Source organism: Ooceraea biroi, chromosome 12, assembly GCF_003672135.1.
Source record: "Ooceraea biroi isolate clonal line C1 chromosome 12, Obir_v5.4, whole genome shotgun sequence".
Taxonomy (NCBI): Eukaryota; Metazoa; Arthropoda; class Insecta; order Hymenoptera; family Formicidae; genus Ooceraea; species Ooceraea biroi.
Window position 1 is genome coordinate 4445926 of NC_039517.1, and position 20790 is coordinate 4466715.

General features: G+C 36.1%; 1 protein-coding gene across 7 annotated transcripts; it reads right to left on the reverse strand.

Annotated features, from left to right (window-relative positions):
* Nucleotides 1-1952: 1952 nt before the first annotated feature.
* On the reverse strand, nucleotides 1953-20559 carry LOC105276560 (voltage-dependent calcium channel subunit alpha-2/delta-3). 7 transcript variants are annotated; one of them, XM_011334284.3, is made up of 24 exons: nucleotides 19581-20559; nucleotides 18531-18612; nucleotides 18145-18255; nucleotides 17176-17395; nucleotides 16973-17104; nucleotides 16118-16723; nucleotides 15117-15253; nucleotides 13855-13935; nucleotides 13656-13736; nucleotides 13277-13351; nucleotides 13156-13176; nucleotides 12689-12796; nucleotides 12511-12582; nucleotides 12247-12388; nucleotides 11863-12084; nucleotides 10773-10872; nucleotides 9877-9909; nucleotides 8655-8759; nucleotides 8328-8440; nucleotides 8029-8165; nucleotides 7632-7801; nucleotides 7218-7423; nucleotides 6742-7045; nucleotides 1953-6376 (listed from the first exon to the last, which is right to left on the reverse strand). In XM_011334284.3, the coding sequence occupies exons 1-24, from the start codon at nucleotides 19679-19681 to the stop codon at nucleotides 6088-6090; spliced, it is 3648 nt and encodes a 1215-aa protein (XP_011332586.1). In that variant the 5' UTR covers nucleotides 19682-20559; the 3' UTR covers nucleotides 1953-6087. The 7 variants fall into 7 exon arrangements, with proteins under 7 accessions (XP_011332586.1, XP_011332584.1, XP_026829851.1 ...); XM_011334282.3 differs by having other exon boundaries at nucleotides 12511-12600; XM_026974050.1 differs by having other exon boundaries at nucleotides 13162-13176; nucleotides 19581-20558.
* Between the last annotated feature and the right edge of the window lie 231 nt (nucleotides 20560-20790).

Consider the following 20790-nt stretch of genomic DNA (forward strand, 5'->3'; position numbering starts at 1 on the left):
CGAGACGAACAATTAATTATTTGGACTTCACTCAAACCAAAAATTATAATTACGCAATTCAATTTTATTAAATTGAATTGTTGTCAATTTTATTCATCTTAAATAATAAAATATAAAGTTTAATTAGTAAAAAATAAATTAAGATATCAACAAAATTTATATAAATTATTAATAATTTATTAAATTAAATATTTATATTTAATAATTATAATTAAATATAAAAATATAAATTACTGATATTATATTAAATTGTGTAATTATAATTTTTGGATTATGGATTTTGTTACCTAGTAGTTATAATTCATAAATATTCGAATGCACCGCTTATCACAAATATGCATTTCAATGGTACATAACTTTACACGTTGAAGCATTAATATTTAGCGTATGTACATTTACGTCAATGTTAACGTAATCTCTAGTTAACGTATTCTCTAGTTAAGTCCACGAATAGTCAACTGAATTCAACAAATAAGTTTAATTTTTCTCATCGCATATTCTTGTAATTCGCGAGTCAAGATCGCTCCTGTTATAATGAAGATATTCGATTACTCTTTAAGAATGCAACAAGCTTCTTAAATCTGGAGATATACGCGCGCGCGCGTAGCTGTGTGTGTATGTGTATGTATTATAATCAAATATACTATATATAATACAATAACAAATCTATAAAAGGGAGAAAGTAGAAATTTCATTGATAATCAAATCAAATATTAAGTAAAAATAGGTAAAATTGGTCATGATGCAACTTCGCTTTTAAAATATTATTTCCAGGCGATACATAGACTTTCATTCGCGGAGAAACATTGAATCGCCGCTCAATAACACATTGTTTTCGTAAATATTATAATAATATCATTATGATGCGTGCAAAATACAAATTACAAGGTGATTCGCAACTGCGGCATAAAATATTTGGAATAAAGCTCATATTTAAATTTGGGATTAATATCTTTTCAGAAAAACGTAAATAAAATCATTGGAAGTTTTTATTATATTTATTATAAATTATAATATCTTTTGATATTAAGTCTTTCTTGATATTTAATCAAAATTGATGTCAGATAAACGTGTATTTTGCCACAGAATCGATATACCTATACCTTTCCTTAAAGACTTTTTTCTTGAATACGAATGAAACATATAATTCTACAACAATATATATAATTACAATAAAATATATAAAAATATACTTGTAATGCATCTATATATAATTTAGTAAAAGTATGGGGATATAATTATAATAAAAACAATTAATAATTTGAATATTTCACAGTTGCGACGGTTGCGAATTACTCACTTTGTCAAATTAGCCAAATTAGTGTCTCAATGATTTCGCGATTTCCCAGAAAACTCTTAAGGTCACTTAGACCAATGTCTTTGATTGAGAAATTTTAATCAGGCTCGGTTTAACCGATATCCCCTGACGAACGTAAACTTCTCTTTCATACCTTATACATGTATAATTGTAACTATTATACAATAGAAAAAAGACGATAATGTAATCATTAACTGTAACAATATGCGCATAATAATACGCGCAATTCGCGTAACATTTGCATATCCGCAATGCCTCCGTTCGTAACCATGCAAATCATCATCGCGTCGTTACACATTAGCGATACATCTACAAACGTTTCACGATTGTAATTCTTTCTTCGTGTGGTACCCGTAGAATGTCAAATTACAGAATTACAGTATTCACTAATATAAATTATGATAAAATCGATTGGAATTAGATATGAGACTCTTGTTTTGTGTCTTGCCTGTTGCCTGTGTCGAGTTTGCTATTATAGATATGCGAGATACAGGACTATATATACTTCTCTTTGCATAATCGTATCTTATCCACGCTAACAAGAAAACGTTTTAGCTTTCTCATTATTTCACTTCAGATAAGTGAAATAAATGACATAGATTACAACATATTTTTTCTTCGTCTTTCCTTCTTCCTGGTGATTTATTGATTACTTCGTTGCTCCAAGCGTCGCACTCTCAATTTCCATAGAAATGCCATTACTACAAGTTCAATTGATTGTATCACACATGACCATATAATATAATTCCGTGGAAATTTTTAACGTATCCGGAAGGTACAAAGTGATTTTATAAAGATATGTAATTTCTAAAGATAAAGATAAATTTGTAAAGATATGTAAGTTTATCTTCTCTTTTTATATATATTAAATGTACACTCTCCAGAAATAATAATGCGCGCAATGTTACTCTTAACATTAATTAATATTGTGAAGATGAAGCTAATTCAAATTCATTCGTCTTATTTTACGGAACAAACAATCGGCACGATATTTATCGTACGATACTCTTTTGGAGCAACGTAATTCTCATGTGTGTGCGTTTCTGACATGGATGGAAAAGTTCTCCACAGCTGTAGTGAATTGATTTTCTATGTTTATCGTTTGTCTCCAATTCATCATTTGTAACATGTCAGAGGATTATTATTTGCCGGGATTTGTAACATTATCTCAAAAATTTAATTCAACATCCGGATATAAATGCAATCACAAACATTTCATCCGCAAGATCGTGCGACAATCATTTCCCGCGCGCACGTGCAATTTCGTTAATGTAAATCCAAAAGATCTATCTTTAGCTTCGTAGCTTTACTCTCCCCAAATTTCACGTTTTTCTGAAGGAATAAGTTTAACGAACCTAATAATAACAATGATAATAATAATAATTACCATTATTATACCAATAATAATAATGATAATAAAAGGAATAACTCTTCATATAAAAATCCATTCGAAACACTCGAAGTCTATCGCGTTTTCTTTAAATCATTCAGTAATCAATAAAAAAAATAATAGGATGATCCTTCACACACATTTATACAAAGATTTCAACTAATTAATTAAATATTAATACAAGCAGTTATTAATTTAGTAATTATTTAGTTTAACGGAGTCACCTCTAATTATCTTGACCTTGATACATATTATAGAGGTCACCTTCCCGAGTAACTTTCGGCAAATTTTAACCATCGCTTGTTGTAAAAAACAATTATTAACAAAAGACATTTGATGATTTCACATGTATTTTCAACTGTCCACGAGAAGCGAGGAGTTATGGGTTGGATTAGGTTTTTGTGGAGAGAAAGTGCAGGGGAAGGGACTTCGCTGCAAATAATAATTATATTTTTTCATCTTGTTCTATTTCATAATCTTTGATAGGATACAACACAGCAAATTTCAAAGAATTTGTCAATACGTTTGCGATATTAATATTTTCGTTCGAACAGAAATTCTGCTATATAATGAATATAACGTTTATGTCAAGTACTGTATCGAGGAATTCCGTTTCCGAATATCACGCTACAAACGTTCAATATTTTGAATATTTTACTCTGGAAGGTGATCTCTATAATATGTGTCAAAAGGTCAAGATAATTGGAGGTAACTCCGTTATACTAAATAATTAACAAAATCTTTAATATCATTTATATTTAACTAAAATTAATCATATACTAATAAACCAATATTTATCGCCACATTTAGCAATTCTGATATAAATTGAGAGATATTTCGATTTGACGAGAGATTTTAATGTGCTTGTGCGTAAACTTAATTAAATTGAATTACTTTATTATATTATAATAAAATTATACGATCGAAATGTATATAATAATAACAATGGTGATGATAATGTTGATGATGATGATGGTGGTGGTGATGATGATGATGATGATGATGATGATGATGATGATGATGATAATGATAATGTTAATAGAACATGACATAATTTTAGTTACATAATAGTAGATAATTTTGGACTTAACCAAAATGTAAAACGTTTGAAAAGTATCTTGTTAACTATGATGGTGCATAAAAGTCGCTCTTTTCGATTGTGGGAATCTTTCAATATTATAAAGAAATTAATCTCTCGTTTATTGCTGCTCTATTTTGATTATTTTTGACATTCGGCACAGTTGAGCGCTATCTGCATCGATCTATTTTAAGTGACATAAATTTTAGTAGTCAATCTACGTATCTCTAGAGACGATAACATGAAAAACATTCAGTTTGCATTACGATGGAATGCGAAGGGGAGGAAGACTTTTAAGTGAGTCTCTTATCTATAAGGGAGACTCGATTTTGCTCAGATAAATAATGTATAATACTGTGTAATATCGGAATTATGAAGGAGAGATGTCTCCTTGTCTCATTTTGGAAATTTAAATCTGTTTATTGTACGCAGCTTTTTTTCGATCAGAGTATTATCTCACATCTTCACGCTATAAGATCTTTGTTAACATTTAAACATGAAAGGTTTTATTTAAATATAAAATAAAAATAATTCTTGGCTAATATTACGAGAATATTCTCAGTAATTTCAAACCGTTTAAACGGAAAACCGATTCTAGTAACGATTTTACAATATCCAGAATGGGTCAACACACTCACCCATCATCAGATTTGATCTTTATTGATTAATTTGGGTTTAAGCCACACAAATCGATTATTGTCGTATCATAAACAAACTCGTCAATATGAAACAATAAGAGATAAAGTGGACAAGATTTAGAAGTCTAAATGTCACTGCTCTGTTGTACAATATATGCTTAAATACTCGAAATAAAGAGAACTCAGATATAATGTTTTCAAAGAACACAGAGACTATAATAACTGACATTAGGAAAGCACTAATACACCTAACAAAAGTAAAAAGAAGTGGTTCGTGGATTGTTTAAAATAATATTTAATATGCTTTCTATTAAAGGAAATATACAGATTAAATGTAACTTGCGCCGTGATTGTGGAGAATAGATTTCATTGTTTCATCGAAGCGATGAAAGCAGAGTGATCTTGAAAAAGATCCACTCAAAGACATAGATGAAGAAATCGCTAGTCCGATTCAGGCGTTTCCGATTCAAATAGTGAATAATGATAAAATAAATAACGGTAAAATTTCACGATAAATATCCATAATAAGTAACCAGGAATCTTAAAAGAATTTTTATCGGTTTCAACAACGTAATACTAATAAACATATTTGAATTTCTTCGACAATCATTATCAAAAGTCGAATTGGTCAATCCAATCGATGATTTGATGATTATTCATCGATTGCCTCGATTAAAACCGTCGCACGGAAAAGAAAAATACGGCAAAATTGTCGCGGTTTTTTGTATATTTAACATAAAAGTGCAAACTTGCTTTATGAAACTCGTTGAATTCGTAGAATAGAAAACTCTTTCTGAGCAAAATATTAAAGACTATTTTGTTATTACGGCCAAATTGTCGCTGTTTTAATGGTAGAATGAACATCAGAACATTAACGTAATTTACAAATTCTACGATAGTATTTATAAGAAATAAAATTAATGCACTCGAAATGCTTCTCTCTCTCTCTCTCTGTCTCTCTGTTTGCTCATATTATAACAGAGGAAATATTTCGATACAACATAAAATACGAACTTCCTTCCACTGTGTGTTATCGTTAAATTTGTCTCACTTGAATCTGCCGACTATTTCTCTTTCTTATTCGATCATAATATAGGGGACATTTATTGCTTGAATCCGGTGTCGAGGATCTCGATGTACACGCGACGAGATCGTCGCACACATAAATATTCAGGGCTTTCTCGCGTAACAGAATTTATAATTGGATATGTAACGTACGTAACATAGATATGTATATGTATATATGTATGTATATTGTGTGTGTACATATACAGGGTGTCTCATAACTCCGGAACTCCCCGTTAACGGCGTATAGCTTGGACTTGCGAAAATCGCAAAATGGTACAGGACTTTTCGAGCTCGGCTGAGTCCAACTATACGCCGTTAACGGGAAGGTAAGGGAGTTATGGGACACCCTGTACATATATATCACACCATTTTTTTCGCCTGTAGTAATGACGATCCGCGAACTCAGAGCACACGGTTTCTCTTCTTCCTTAATTTCCTCTTCTTTATAACTGTTTCATAGAAACGACAACGCTAAATTCATTTTAAAAAGGTAATTTGTAAACGTATGTATGTATGTATGCATTCGTGTATGTATATGTGTGTGCGCATGGCACCTGTATGCGTGTATGTATGTGTGCGGTTAATCCCAATAAAGTCACGCAAGTCGCACTATAACAAGTAATGAGAAAATCGCGAGACTCAACGAGAAACCAAAGGAGCGGCCGGCGCCGCCGCAGAATTTGATTTCCATCTCTTCAGGGTGATAGTTTATGCACTTCGGTGGCCTTCGTCGATATAGGCGTTCTCTCCTTGCTGTACAAGCGCCTGGTTCCGTCAGAGCTTCGATCGGCTCGATGCTTAACTGTTTGCTGCCGCACGGGCATAGCGTATCGACTACCAGCAGTATCAGATTGGTATGACGGATCTTCTGGACGCTGAACGGTCTGTCGAAGCAAAACAGATGTGATGTTATTCATATATTAATAACTCCAGATATACTCATGCAAATCTTTTTATAATAAATTCCACGTCGTCCTGAAACCGCATACAGTGCCTGCATGTATTAAGGATATTTTTCAGCTTCTTTATTTATAAAAAGAAACTAACGAATGAACATCTAAGTTTGAAAATATCGATCATTGGCCTCGAATTAATATTTTGTTCAATTCATAAATCACGCTTAATGCGTTAATACGCGAGAGTATTGTTGCGATCTCCTTCGCGAACTCTTCCTTTCATCAAATTTTGTCATCAAATGTAACAATCTTTTTTAATTTCAAAATGCCAAGCGCTTGAACTTGCGGATTACCTCTCGCATCCAGTTATGTGACAATTAGTGAGCTTCCCTTTGAGAGGATTGCTCTGGCCACTAGTATTGAGCCGCTCGGGTTGCAAGATGTAGAGATCCGTCTTCTTCTCGCAGGAGCGCAGTTTTCGAGGATAGTGAGAGGAGGTTGCTCGTGTAGCTGGCGACGAGACTGGTGTAGCCGGTGCAATTGCCGGAAATCTAACGAATACATTGTTTTCGTCCGACGCTCCCTCCTCCGTCGAGTCGGAAGGTATTAGTGACTCAAAATTATGCATATCCCCGTTATCGCTGAACATCAGATTATCTAAAAAAAGAAGTAAATCCACTTTTGTATTCTATGAAAGAAGTAAAAAATGATAATGCTGTCATCGTTACTTAAAATTAAAATTAAATTAAATTTAAATTTAAATGAACGATGCGTTTTATTTTGTACTCTATTTTTAGCGTAAATATAAGCACATTTTAAAACATTTTACCATCCAATGAGTGCATCGCGTCGTTAGCGAATGCCAATGTTGTCCGCCATAAATCTTGAATGTTGAGACTTAGTATCAACGCCCAGAGAAAATTGCCTATTGTTGCGGTCATTTTTATAATAGAATGGGACAAAGTCCGAGATGCTGACGATTGATGAGACTCTTGTGGACTGCAAGTCCCCTGATAGTCGATAACGCTCACTTTTCTGAAACATGGCAAATAAATTATTCGTTCAATACTAGCATCAATCAAAGAAAATATTTAAACCTATTTTTCTATTGCATTTTATTCGTGCAGATTAATTGGAAATATTTAATTTAAAAAAAAACTGCTCTTGTAACTTTTTATTTTCAACATGGTTTCAATTCCCATCTCACCAAAATGAAAACACTTTGACGAAATAGTCATCTCACCTGTATATCCTATCTTGTACTAAAGAATCCATTATCGTCCCATCTATTTCGCCAAAAAACTTGCCGGTGTGCTCATGACGTTCGCTTATCATAATGAATCCATTGTTATCGAGAATGTAACAATCCAGTTCCTCCGAGGCGCAACTTTTCTTACATCCGGTACCGGTACACTAAAAAAAATGTACAACCTGACGTTCCAAAGTGTAATAACGTATGTGAAAAGAACAGGGAAGAGGTGGAAGGAGATAACTAGTGCGATCGCAGTGTTAAATTGTTATTTATCGCATTATTATTTATCGTTATTGGTAAATGTTCAAATTAGGGGCGACCTCATCGATATCAATGTCCTTGATTACTCGATATAACAATATTCCGTCAAGATTCTGTACCAACTTACCGTAGAAGTGATGTTGACAAAATGAGTCGCCAAGGATGAGTGTTGAAATTGTAAACCTACCACTGCCGCCGGAGCCTTGTGACCTTTTCCGATAAAAATTGCATGGGTGGCGGTGACAAGCGGATCGGCCGTTTCGGCTGTAATCCAATAATCGAAAAAGAAGCTCAGTCAATATAGTCGAAGATTATTATCACGTGCATTTAATGCAACTTACGAAAATGTTCTATATTTTACAGCTATAGTCGTGTTTCATAGTTATAACAATTTAATTTAATCGGAAATTGTTACGAGGTACCCACCTGCATCGAACGGTACACTAAAGACGAAGCTGTCTGGCTCTATAGAGTGTTGATCCACTGCGCGCTTGTACCACGATGAATCCATGGCTCTCGCGTGTCTCTCCGCGAACCCCCTGCATGTACAAATCATTAGAAATTCTGATGATTTAATACTAAATCAGCATTTTAAAAAATGTTCTCTATCAATCGGTTTTATCTCGTCTCGCTATTAAATATATATAATATTCGCTGAAATTGTTTAAATTAGAAATTAGCAATGTTTCACGTGTCATTCTTAATATATTATTATATGCGTTCGTTATCTTTATTGTTAATAAACGAGCTTACGGTTCATCAGAGCTGTCATCGTTCTGCTGATGTTCGTGCCATCGCAGGAGTCCGCTTCTGGTCGCGATGAAGCTCCTGGTGACACCAAATCTACCCTTGCCTTGACTGCAATTGTAAAACAAGCTATGTAAACTATGGATATTTTCAATGAAACAATGAGCACGCCATTGTGGTACGCAATAATAGTTTTACAAAAATGCGTATCGCTACACAAATAAATCATTCTAATTATACTATAGTATAGTTCATGGAGATCTTTGAGACAGCTTTTAGGTTTTACAAACTATTTGTTAAGACAAAAAATTTGTTAAAACAAATTTGTCCTTGGAAGGGGATGTTAAATTATGTTGAATTTTAATATTTATTAAATGGCAATATAATTTTTTAAACACTTACGCGTACCGTGTATATTGGTTTAATTTTTTCAATTTTACTTTTTACACCGTAGAACAAAACTAAGGCAGCTATATCAAAATGTTTACTGAAATTCATATATCGATTGTACTCAATGAAACATTATTTGTTACAGCTTTTGCTCAAGTGAGTTATGATTTATATATATAATATTATTTATTTTACATTTTATTAATTTAACTCGCACAAATCGTGTCACGAATTTTTATTCTTTGTTGTCCTTCTTGCATTATATTCGCTGACAGTAGATAAAAATGTATTTGTCTTATATTTTTATTTTTAAAACTTTTATATCTTTATTTACTTTTTTTTCCTTTTAGGAAAAGAATCATGATCTTTTCGGTTATCACCATCAATCTTAATGCAACCTGCGTAGATACACATACATATAAAGACTATGATCTCAACAAATAAAATCAGATATGCTTTCTGCGTGTACTATAATAGTAGATACGCAAGTTAATTCAGTGTTTATTGTTTGAAGAAATTGAGAAATTTCGAAGAGTGACATGTTTATTATCTTTTTGTAATAAAGGCTCAATTTCTTTAAGAAAAGCACCGAATTAATTTGCGTACCTAATATAGATACATAATAAATATACATATTTATATCAATATATTTGTCCGTACATTTATCATATTTACAACAATTAATTGTCGAAAATAATCGCGATTTTATAACGCCCTTATATATCACAGACATACTTTAAACAGCATACGATCATCACAAAGTGAGTATTACTGTGCATTATTATATGCGACAAACATGTTTAACGTGTTAGACAAATAATTGTGCATAATGGATTACCTGTGCAGCAGAGCCATCAGTATGGCAATAGGGCTAGCGGTGGAGACACACAATAATAAAATGTAATAAAAATATGCAATAAAAGATAATATTGTGAAATGAAATGTTGGACGGTCGCGCATGTACTTCACTTCGCATATAAATAGCAAGGATTTCTTACACTTCGATCTCTTTCTATGTATCATAAGATCTTGATAAATTCAGTCCTCTTTCATGGAAAGTCTAGATTACTTATTAAATAACTGAATTCATGAACACCTTGCGATGTGTCTGTATGTTACTACTATGTTAGTATGTCTGTATGTTAGTGTGTGTATGTAAAACAACATGCGGACAATTTATCGCCTTTGATATCTCGTGTATAGCATACACATGGATGTGCAGGGTGTCTCATTGACCGCGTACCACCCGTTAATGGCATATAGTCCGAACTTGACTGAACAGAAAAGTCCTAAACAGAAAATACAGGACTTTTCTGTTAAGTTCGGACTATATACCATTAAACGAGCGGTACGTGGTCAATGAGACACCCCGTATATGCAATGTATACAGAAATTTTTCTCCGATATATACTGTATAGAGTTCCAGACGACGTTTGGTGAGTTTACCCGCACTTATCGACACTGTGGAGATTGCATTTTTCAGCTTCTTCGTTAACTCTACACCTTGCAAAACAACTGTGCAACTAAGAGACGCATCACGGGCTGTAATCAAGGCAGGTGATTGAACAATTTGCAAAAGTGACCGATATATTATATGTGCGGTGCGTGGTGGTAGTGGTGATCCGCGTGCTTGTGCATTGCAGTGCTCGATATCGCAAGTCGCAAATAGTGTGAGTATGAGAATGAGTGAGAGGATAGGCGTGCATTCCTACCTACTACCGACGAGTAACTCACTTTTCATTTTCCTCTTTATGCATTCTCTGCCCCTCCTTTTTATCGAGTCCATCAGTCACCAAAGCATCCAGAACCAACGACTGCACTAATTTCTTATCACCTGAAACGTGAAAACAAACTATATTATTATTATATATATATATATATATATATTTGCGGTGTTTTGTGTACTCTCGCTCATCTTTAGTATATAATACAGGGTGTCTGTCCCATGGGAAGTTGCAGAAACTAATCAGCTGTCATTTTTAAACGTATGCAGTTATTGAAAAAACAAAAACATAACCATTTAGCCAGAAATGTGCTTCGTCCGTGTAAATTATCAATTTTGCATCAAGTTCCTCCATCTTCAAACATTCCATTTATCGTCTTGCAGAATTCCACACGTTTCGTGATAGCGCGTTTGGTTAGCAATTGATGCGATGTTATTTTATAGGGATGCATTTTCAGGAAATGTTTTAAAATCCTGTGTAACGTTGTTTTGGATATTTCAAGAGCTTGGGCAGCTTTCCGAATGGAAGAATTTGGATTCTCTTCAAAATACTTCTTAATATCTTCAATGTTTTCTTCTGCAGCTACAGACACAGAAGGACCTGGCAGATCATGTCTACGGTCTTGGATAGTTCCATACTGCATAAAATTATCGATAATTCTGATAAAAATAACACAAAACATTATTTTAATGCAGATTTATTGCCAAAAAATGGAGTGACGTAACGCATACGTTTAAAGAAATAATAAATTCTAACCTTTTCAGCGTGTTTTCGCTCTTAATTTTATGTGTTCCGTATTTAGTACGAAACCCCCTGTAAGCATTGCTATAAACTTTTCCTCTGGAAAAGAAGCACTCGACAAGATAAATCTTTTCTTCCGTCGTCAGATTACTCATTTTGACGCGCACGGACTTGCATCTACCACAACCAGAATAAAACTGCGGACACTCAGATGAACGATCGTTAACCGTAAGACCCTTTCTGAAGTCATGGAGGGGAGAACCAATCGTTTACTTTCAGCAACTTCCCATGGGACACCCTGTATTATCTCGTTTAAGCTTTTTATATTTATTCGCGAAATTAATATGATGGGCACTCACAATAATAAGCATCTTTATCCGGCTTGCTCGCTTGTTTGTGATGCGAGCTGGGACTCCTTGGTCTCAAGGACATCCACTTCCACCCCGGTTTGCGCGTCCGTGCTAGAAAGTGCATGACGCGGTCCTCCGGGGAGGAAAAGAACTTGTCGGAAGCTGAGTTGTATTCGCAGTAGACCCAATCGGGATGCACCTTCCAGTTGGTCCCCTTGAAATGCTCCGTAACTATTGCACATAATAATACGTAAAAATAGAAATTGCAAGCTTGCCGGACATATAATTTGTGTATCCTTAAAATTATTACACGTATGGAATTAAATAAAATTATGGACGTTTATTTTTTCAAGTAGCACGCAATAATAATATGCGATAATGTGAAAAACTTACCATTTATAATTGCGAATTTGATCTCCTGCTCAGCTCGCAGTTCAAACATGCCATAGCCTTCCGGCAAAGCTAGGCCTAAGGAGAACGGAGTACCGTCGATAGGCTTGTAAAAATAGTTATGTCGTCTAATAGTAACTCTTCTCTGAAAATTAATGAATATTTATGACAAGGAGAATATTTTATCTCGATGTATATAAGTACGTGCACATAATTACTGTAATTGTTTTTATATTGAACTTTATGATTGATTTGCTGATATCTTACCATATCGTCGTAATGCATTTTGATTGTAAAGTCCGTTTCTCCTTCTTTTTGATCGATCATGTCGCGCCTCAACTGAAGAAAACAAATATGCTATTTTACTTATGATAGTAATAATAGTAATAATGATAATGATGATGATGATGATGATGATAAAATGGCCCAAGAATATTCGACTTACATCGAGTAGGAGCGAATTATTAGGGGGAGCCGAAGGGCCATCATATTCTGCGAGCTCAACTTCCGACAGATCTACGCTTATATAAGAAGGCCTTAGCGTTTCTCCGTACTGAAAAAAAAAAACAGAAGATCACACCTTCGTAAATTTCACAACATTCAAATAAAACGTAACTCGCTTAGTGAACTGAAACATTTTGATATGGAACACCTGGGTATGTCGAGTTGACCAGAAAGTCCATGCGGATTTTTTTAGCAACATTTAAACTTTGTATTAATTGTTAATACTTTTCTATTAATTTTTATATAATATTATTAATTCTTAATAATATTATTAATTATTAATTCTAACAAAGTTTTACACAGAATTTGAGCTTTGAAACAAATCCGTACGGACTTTCCGATTTGAAGCTCATCAAAATCGAAAGGGAACAACACTTCCGTGAGTTTCCTTGTAAATATAATACTCACACTTACTTCTGTATTTCCAGGCTGCATATAAATTATAATAATTAATAGTTTAATTATTACATAAGTTTTCAAAAGTTTGAATGTTTCGCTATTATCACTGTCATTTAGTAATGATACTTACAAGAGGCCGTAAGTCAGGATGATACAGAACTCTGCCATTATTGTCAACAATAAATGAATATCCATTAGCTCCTAACTGTAATTGAAACAGTACGTATAAATTATTGATAAGTGTCGATCGAAAAGGAAAGAAAACTAAATTGCTGCTCTAAGCACCGATTGCACTAATCTTCCACACACATACACAGGTAACATTCGTTAAATCGACTTCTATCTATAACAATAACATTAAATAAGATTACAATCTCTCTGTAACATTAACAAAAACAAAATAATAGTAAATCACTAAGCCAAGTTTATTCAGTTTCATAGAAAATTTCACGGTGCCTATTGGTGCAACCGAGCCTGAATAACAATGAACGGGACAGGTAGATCCGTACCTTGTAAGGCGGCACGAGTTTCTGAATCTCCTCGACAGGTACGTCAGTACCGACGATGCCTAACAAATTGGCCGTTTTCACCTTAGAACGAGAATGCATACAGTGAAGTACAATTTGTCTGTATATTACTTCACGTTTAACATCATGCTGGGGCTTTCGTGCGCCATAGAAGCCATTAATCTCTATGTTAAATAATTACCGTGTAATTGCGGCGATCTAAAATTGGAGCTGTCACGGACGTCATCAACTGTCCGCGATTCTCTTTACCGTACCTACTACTCTGAAAATCAATCGTTGTCAATGCAGAATATTATGGACCATTATGTGCGTGGCGTCAGGAGCTAATAAATATATAATATATAAATAGAAAAATGAGTCCTTGTGAGAAATATACGATTAATCTAAACATAAATATAATTTATTTTTAATACGCGCATGTGTGTATACATACACACACACACATACATACATACGACGAACATATTTTGGTAATTATGTACTTTAACGGACCCAGCCCCGATGACCTTGACCTTGACATATGCTGTCAAGGTCACCCTCCTGAGTGACCTTGAAGAAGTTTTAGCCGTCGCTCGTTGTTTGTTAAAAAGTTACAAACAAAGAAAGTTTAATGATTTCGCACGAATTTTTAGCTGTCCACGTGAAGCAAGAACATGATACTGACATATATTACAAAGGTTACCTTCCCGAATAACCCGCACTAGGTTTTAGTCTTCGATCGTTGTTTATGAAAAAGTTATTAACAAAAGAAATTTTGAAAATATAGTAGTTATTTTGAAAGAATATTGAATATTGAAAGATATAAACGACGAATATGTATATGAACGAAGAAAGGAAAGTCATTTAAAGCAGTGAATTGTTAATATATAGAATAGTTTCTTTTAATATAAGTACAAAGTATTCTTCACTTTAACCAAAAGCACAAACAGTTAAATACAAAGTATTCTCTGCTTTAACTTAACCTAACCTAACCTAACCCCCAAACCTATTTCTGATTTAAAGCTAAAATTCCATCAAATATACTCTTTCGTAAACGTATATGGTATCGTAAAATTATGCTTTATTCATTAAACATTTTTGCTAATAACTTTTTAACAAACAACGAGCGAAGGGTGAAACCTAGTGCGGGTTATTCAGGAAGGTGACCTTTGTAATATATGTCAAACTCACGTCCTTGCTTCGCGTGGACAGCTGAAAATTCGTGCAAAATTATTAAACTTCTTTTGTTAATAACTTTTTAATAAACAACGAGCGACGGCTAAAATCTCTTCAAGGTCCCTCAGGAGGGTGACCTTGACAACATATGTCAAGGTCAAGGTCAAGGTCATCGGAGGTTGGTCCGTTAAAGTACATAATTACCCATATTTTTAATAAATATCTATAATAAATAATGTGTAAATGAATAATTATTGCGATGTTAATAACATAAATTAAATTGTTTACCTTTCCACCTACATAGGCGGGACTCCAATGAATAGGATGATCATGTTGATAGAGCACCATAGGCCGCGCTAGAACCTTTACGTATTCGAAAACTTTATTGTGAATCTCGTCCGCGTCCGTTATCCTCGCGTAAAATCCTACGAAATCATTAACGTCAACATTGAGCATGATATATTCTCATCTTCGAAATATTAATTAAGGAATCATTTTATCCCTTTTTTTCTTAAATACGACGTTTCTCTTGATCGTTTGGCTTATTTATATTATTTGGCCGACATTAGCTCTTTCCAGAACTGTAAATTTTGGGAAAGAAATTCATTACGACGTTCAAGTCATCTAAGTTATTGTAACTCGTGTATTTGATGTGATTCCGAAAAAGCTTTGAAAATCTATCAATACGTTAGTTGAACGAAAAGAAACCATACTTTGATGTCAAAACAGCGTATTTCCAATATAATAAAAAAATGTTATCAACATGAGAGCACTGTTTAACTTTTTATGAACTAAAGTTCCAGCTTTTTGTGAACGAATTGTGTACAAAGTATATATAAAATAAGTGCCATGTATTTATGTTGTATGCGAACACTTTTGAATCAATATTCAAGATTCTCATTATCTAATATTTTAATTAGAATATTCTTGAATATCTTAATTATTATCCACTAGATTTAAACTTAATTTAAAAAAATAATTGTGGCTAAATACGAACGTTGTTTCATCTTTTTACATATTTAGCCAGCTCTTTGAACACATGCATACAGACGCATACACACACGCATGTGCGCGCACATATAGACACAGTATATAAAATATATTTTAAATAGATAAGCGTTATTGCTCTTGTGCAATATTTACGATTTTCATCGTTCTATCATTTCTATTATTTGCTATATTTTCAATTAATTAGCTTTATCAAATAGACAAATAAATAAATCGTTCCATTTTTGTGTCTTTCGCATAAACTATTAATTACAATGCGTATTTTTGTCAATAAATCTTACCTTTATTAGCACAGGCCGTATTCCAAAGATCGGGACTCTTGTCGCCACCGATGAGATAGGTGAAGATCCGAACGGGCATGTGCGGCCAGTTGTACCGCTTTATCACTTCCGTGGGTGGGCCATCAGTATCAGACGTGATCAGCATGATGGCCTGGTTGCACTGGCTACCCTGGCCGGTACGATTGTATTTATGCAGAATCTCGAAAGCGGTACTGAGCGCAGCGGAAATATTAGTGGCAGCATCCTCGTGCTTTATGGACGTTAACGCCATTTTCATCTCATGAATGTTCTCCAGCGACGCTTGCACCAAGCTGTCCTTGAAGCACTGCACGATTTCTTCAGCGTTCTCGCCGTAGCGGTACACGTTGATGTAATCGTCCGGGCCCAGGGTGTCCAAGATGACCCTCGTCGTGGCGATCGCCAATCGGCGATTTCTATCGGACGTGTAAGTCGCGCTGTCGATTAGTATCGCCAGATCTTTCGGGCTGTTCGCCGCCCCGACAAACCAATTTGACATGCGGAAGTCGTACACGTCGTGCACGGTTCGATGATGTGAGGAAGGTCTCGAGACCCCGGCGATGCCCTCCATCGGCGGCCACGATATCGCTGTAATCGTAATTGTATATCGCGTATTACGATTTTCTTTCATTTGCTCTCGATGAAACTGTGATATTTGATTAACATATTAGGTTTAGTCTTTTCTTTAGCGCTCTACTATTATTATTTAAACTTCAAATTAATTTAAACTTCAAATTATTATTAAACTTCAAATAAATTCTCGCTTTTTTACGTTTTGAAAGAGTTAGCAGTAGTTTGTAAAACGTCACGATTTAATTATAAACATAACTTCGGTACCTGGAAAACGACGTAGAAATCCTGTTGTTGCTCCGTAATATTGCCACGACAAGGTGGGATCGCTTTCGTAATTGTTAACAAATAAGAGATCTAGGTACTCGCTCCACTGAATGCCCGAAGCAACTTCGCGTTCTGCAAGCGAACGACCAATTGTTCTTCCGCTGCATTTATCAAGTAACACTGCAGAATTTGTAAATGCTCACCGTTGTCTTTGACTCCGCTTGGCAAAAGCACGGCGGATAAGCTAACATTCACCGCTAAATGGTCGAAGTGACGATTCGCGGCGAGGAACATCTCTTGCATGCCGGCCGGACCCTTCTCGTCGCTAACAAAGTTAAGCCGATGCGAGGCGTAATACTTAGGCGATACATTTCCTTCCCTCGGCGCTGATACCGCGGCTTGCTCGGCGCTCTCCACTAATCTCTGCAAACGTAACAGAGTATATTGTTTTATAGACGTGTGTGAATGCAGACGATTCGATTTCAACTAAAATGCAAATTATTTTATTTTATTTTATAACTTTTTCAATTAACGTGACCTAATTAACGAGTGAAGCTCGCGATATTTATCGTTACTTAAATAACGTTAATTAAATCATGTAAATAAACGCTAAAATCGCAGGCTTTTTGAGACTACAGAATTATTCCAAATTTTCTATTTTTTAACTGCGTATTATATTTGAGAATCTTTAAATCGGCTTGTCTGTGAATGTAACATGCGAGAAAGTGACCTTAATTTTCCCGATTTTGGATGATCTTTAAATATACGTTAAAATATAGCTTGTAAGAGCCAAATAAAGATCTCGCGTTTAAGAAAAATCTATTTCATATAAAACACTGAATAACGTTCCATTATCTGCCCGCGCGTGTGCGCGTCGTTGATTATTAATTCTTGTATATAATTAAAATTAATCATAGAAAATAATAAAAAATGTAATAATTAATAATTCTTCAGAAAAAAGTTGTCTATTTGTAACTAGCAAATAATCCTGTAAAATCTCACAAGGTAATAATCCAAAGTCCTGTTTGCCAATTTTGTCACGGTGTGTAGCAGTCTCTCTTATACTTATGAGTGTAACATTATACGACAAACGTATTTTCTGGAGACTCGCCGAATAATATAAAATTGAAATTGTACTAACGAAAAAGAGGCACAAGGATGTGTTGACGTACCATCACGGCGTTCATTTTAAAGTCCATCATGTTTTTCACTTCCGCAGCCATTTCTCGAACGAGGACGAGACCGTCTTTCTTTGCGATGTTTGCCTCCACTTCATGATATTTCTAACCGTAAAGCGAATAGGAATTTAATTTTTTGCATTGGTGAATGAGAAATCGGTGCATGAGAGCAGCGAATACAAGATTTTACGTCAAAGAGTAATATTGAAAAGATTTAAAAATAATGCATTTTTAAATATTATATAAATGTAAAAATCACATCTCTTATTTTAAATAAATCGTCGTGTAATAGTTATCAATTTTTCATTAATTTGTTTAATGAGAAGGTATATTCGTTGTGATTATCAATAAATAGATACACGTCAAATATGTCTTCTTACCCTTTGTATCTCGCCCATTTTAGTAACTTGTTTACCAAACTCCCACAGATCAACGCCAAATTTTAAGGCCCAGTTCTTCACTCTGTAATAATTTACGATAACATTATTTTTCAAATATGTAATATATATCCAGCGAAAATCTAAACGAGATTTATTTTATCAATTAATAACAATACACATAAAATTCGTGAAAGAGGGATTACAATTATAATTCTGACATTGCATGCAATTGTATGCTTTTCGAAAAACTTTTCACAGACAAAAGATTTAAATTAGTAAAATTTCTTGTTTTCTATCTTTGAATCTGCTATATCTTTTTTTTCCACATTTACTCGCGCATGGTCAATACCCAATTAGCGTTTCACGCGCTTCTCTATTTCCGCTCACTTTTTTTCGCGTTTCTTTTCATATCTTTTGCCTATAATCATCTCTCCCTCTCTTCCTCCCTCAACCCTTAATTTTTTTCTCGGCTTGTCTTCGCACACAAGTCGAACGCATCTTTTCCTTGGACCTTTTTTCCGTTTATACCCGTTACTCGTTTTTCCTCCCCGCTTTCTTCTCCCCCCCTCCCCCCCTTACCCCATCCCACTATCACGACCCCCGCACATATTCGCTCTCATCTCGCATCACTTACACATCCTCGACGAGACGTTTTCTCGTCTCTCTCTTGTCCTACCCCATCCCCATTCCACCCACCATCCTCACACGATTCTTTATTCCCCTTCTCCGCTACCGTACGCTCGTTCTCGCCTTCGCCCTCGTCCACCCTCTTGCCCTCGGCCTCGCACGCCTTCCGCGCCCTATCGAGTTTCGCTCGTCGAGCTTTATGCACCCCCCGCGTCCGTCCGATCGCTCGCACCCGATCCACTATGCCACCCCGCTTCCCCCTCCGTCTACTCTCAGTTCCTGTTACAGACTTCTCACATGTTGACGATGCGTCAAACGATGCATGAGAGAGATTCCCGCTGAATATATATTTTTTTTTCATGCCTTATCGCTTAATCTGCACCGAGAAATACTGTCGCTTACGCAACATGCGTGAGCACTTACTCATTGTGAGGTATGTCCTCCTCTTGCTGGCGGCTCGAGCCTATCCACAACAGAAATAGTACCCCGAAACGTAATAGCCTATCGTCGATGCGCAGGAACATTATTCCGAACAATTTTCGACCGATTTATTACTGAAAATCTCTTCCTCCGTTTCCCTCTCTCTCTCGCTCTCTCTTTCTCTCTCCCTCCCTCTCTCGTTGTTCTCGGGAGCGGAGTACTCGTAAGTCCTTCTCTTTCCCTCCCGGTAATTTCGTATGATTGGCGATCGATCGGCGTCGAACCAGGGAGCAGGGACAAACCGGTTCAGCGCTCGTTGATTTAACGATCCCTGCGCATCGTCCATAGGTCGTCGTCGTCACCGCGCTCGGATCTCCGTCTGCTTCTCTTCCGGGCCGATCTTAAGCGCATCTATCCACCAATCACTGATCGCGAACTGATTGTAATGCCCGACCTTGTCACCCGCGCTCGCTCGCGCTCGCGCGCGCGCGCGGTGCGTCTACGAGTCGCGAAATCGGATCACGCACGGCAGCGGGCTCTCCTCTTCGTCGTCACCGTCGTTTCACCTCTCTCGCGAGCAGTGGCTCGCGTTACGCGCATCGCCGCGATACCAGCGACGAACAATTCGACCGTCAAGCCGATCATCTCAATAGTGGAAAGAGGCGGAAGGCGGCGTTCCGGGTGGCACGTTTCGTTCCAGGAGGCGCGTTCTAAGTGTCACTGCCTTCCCCGGAGCTGATCGCGACCACATGACTCCACCGCGCCAAGAGTCGACGACATTATCCCCTTTTCTCACAAGCCCGTTATGATCGCCGCGCGATGATGACTGCCGATTTATTCGCACCGTTGCCCCTGCGAATCACGACACTGTCGCCGATTACTACCGTGTTATTGCGCTGCGATCCCAGTGCAATTCACGCCGTAACGCGCAGAGAACCAGAAAGAATGGAAGACGCGCGGGTGTGCGCGCGCGCGCACAGGGGTGGGATGGAACCGAGAGGGAAGAAGAGAAAGCAAGAGGGCGAAACGGGAGAGAGGCGGTGGGAAACGCCAGAGGAAGGGCGAAACGGGCTCCCGAGCTTAAGTGGGGTGTGCGGGGGGGGGGGAAGGGAGAGGAATAATAGTACGCGCGAGCGGAAAGGGCGGAAAGGGAGCGAGCAGGCAGATGTGGGAAATGGAAAAAAAAGAAGTTGTAGATAGCGTCGGCTATATA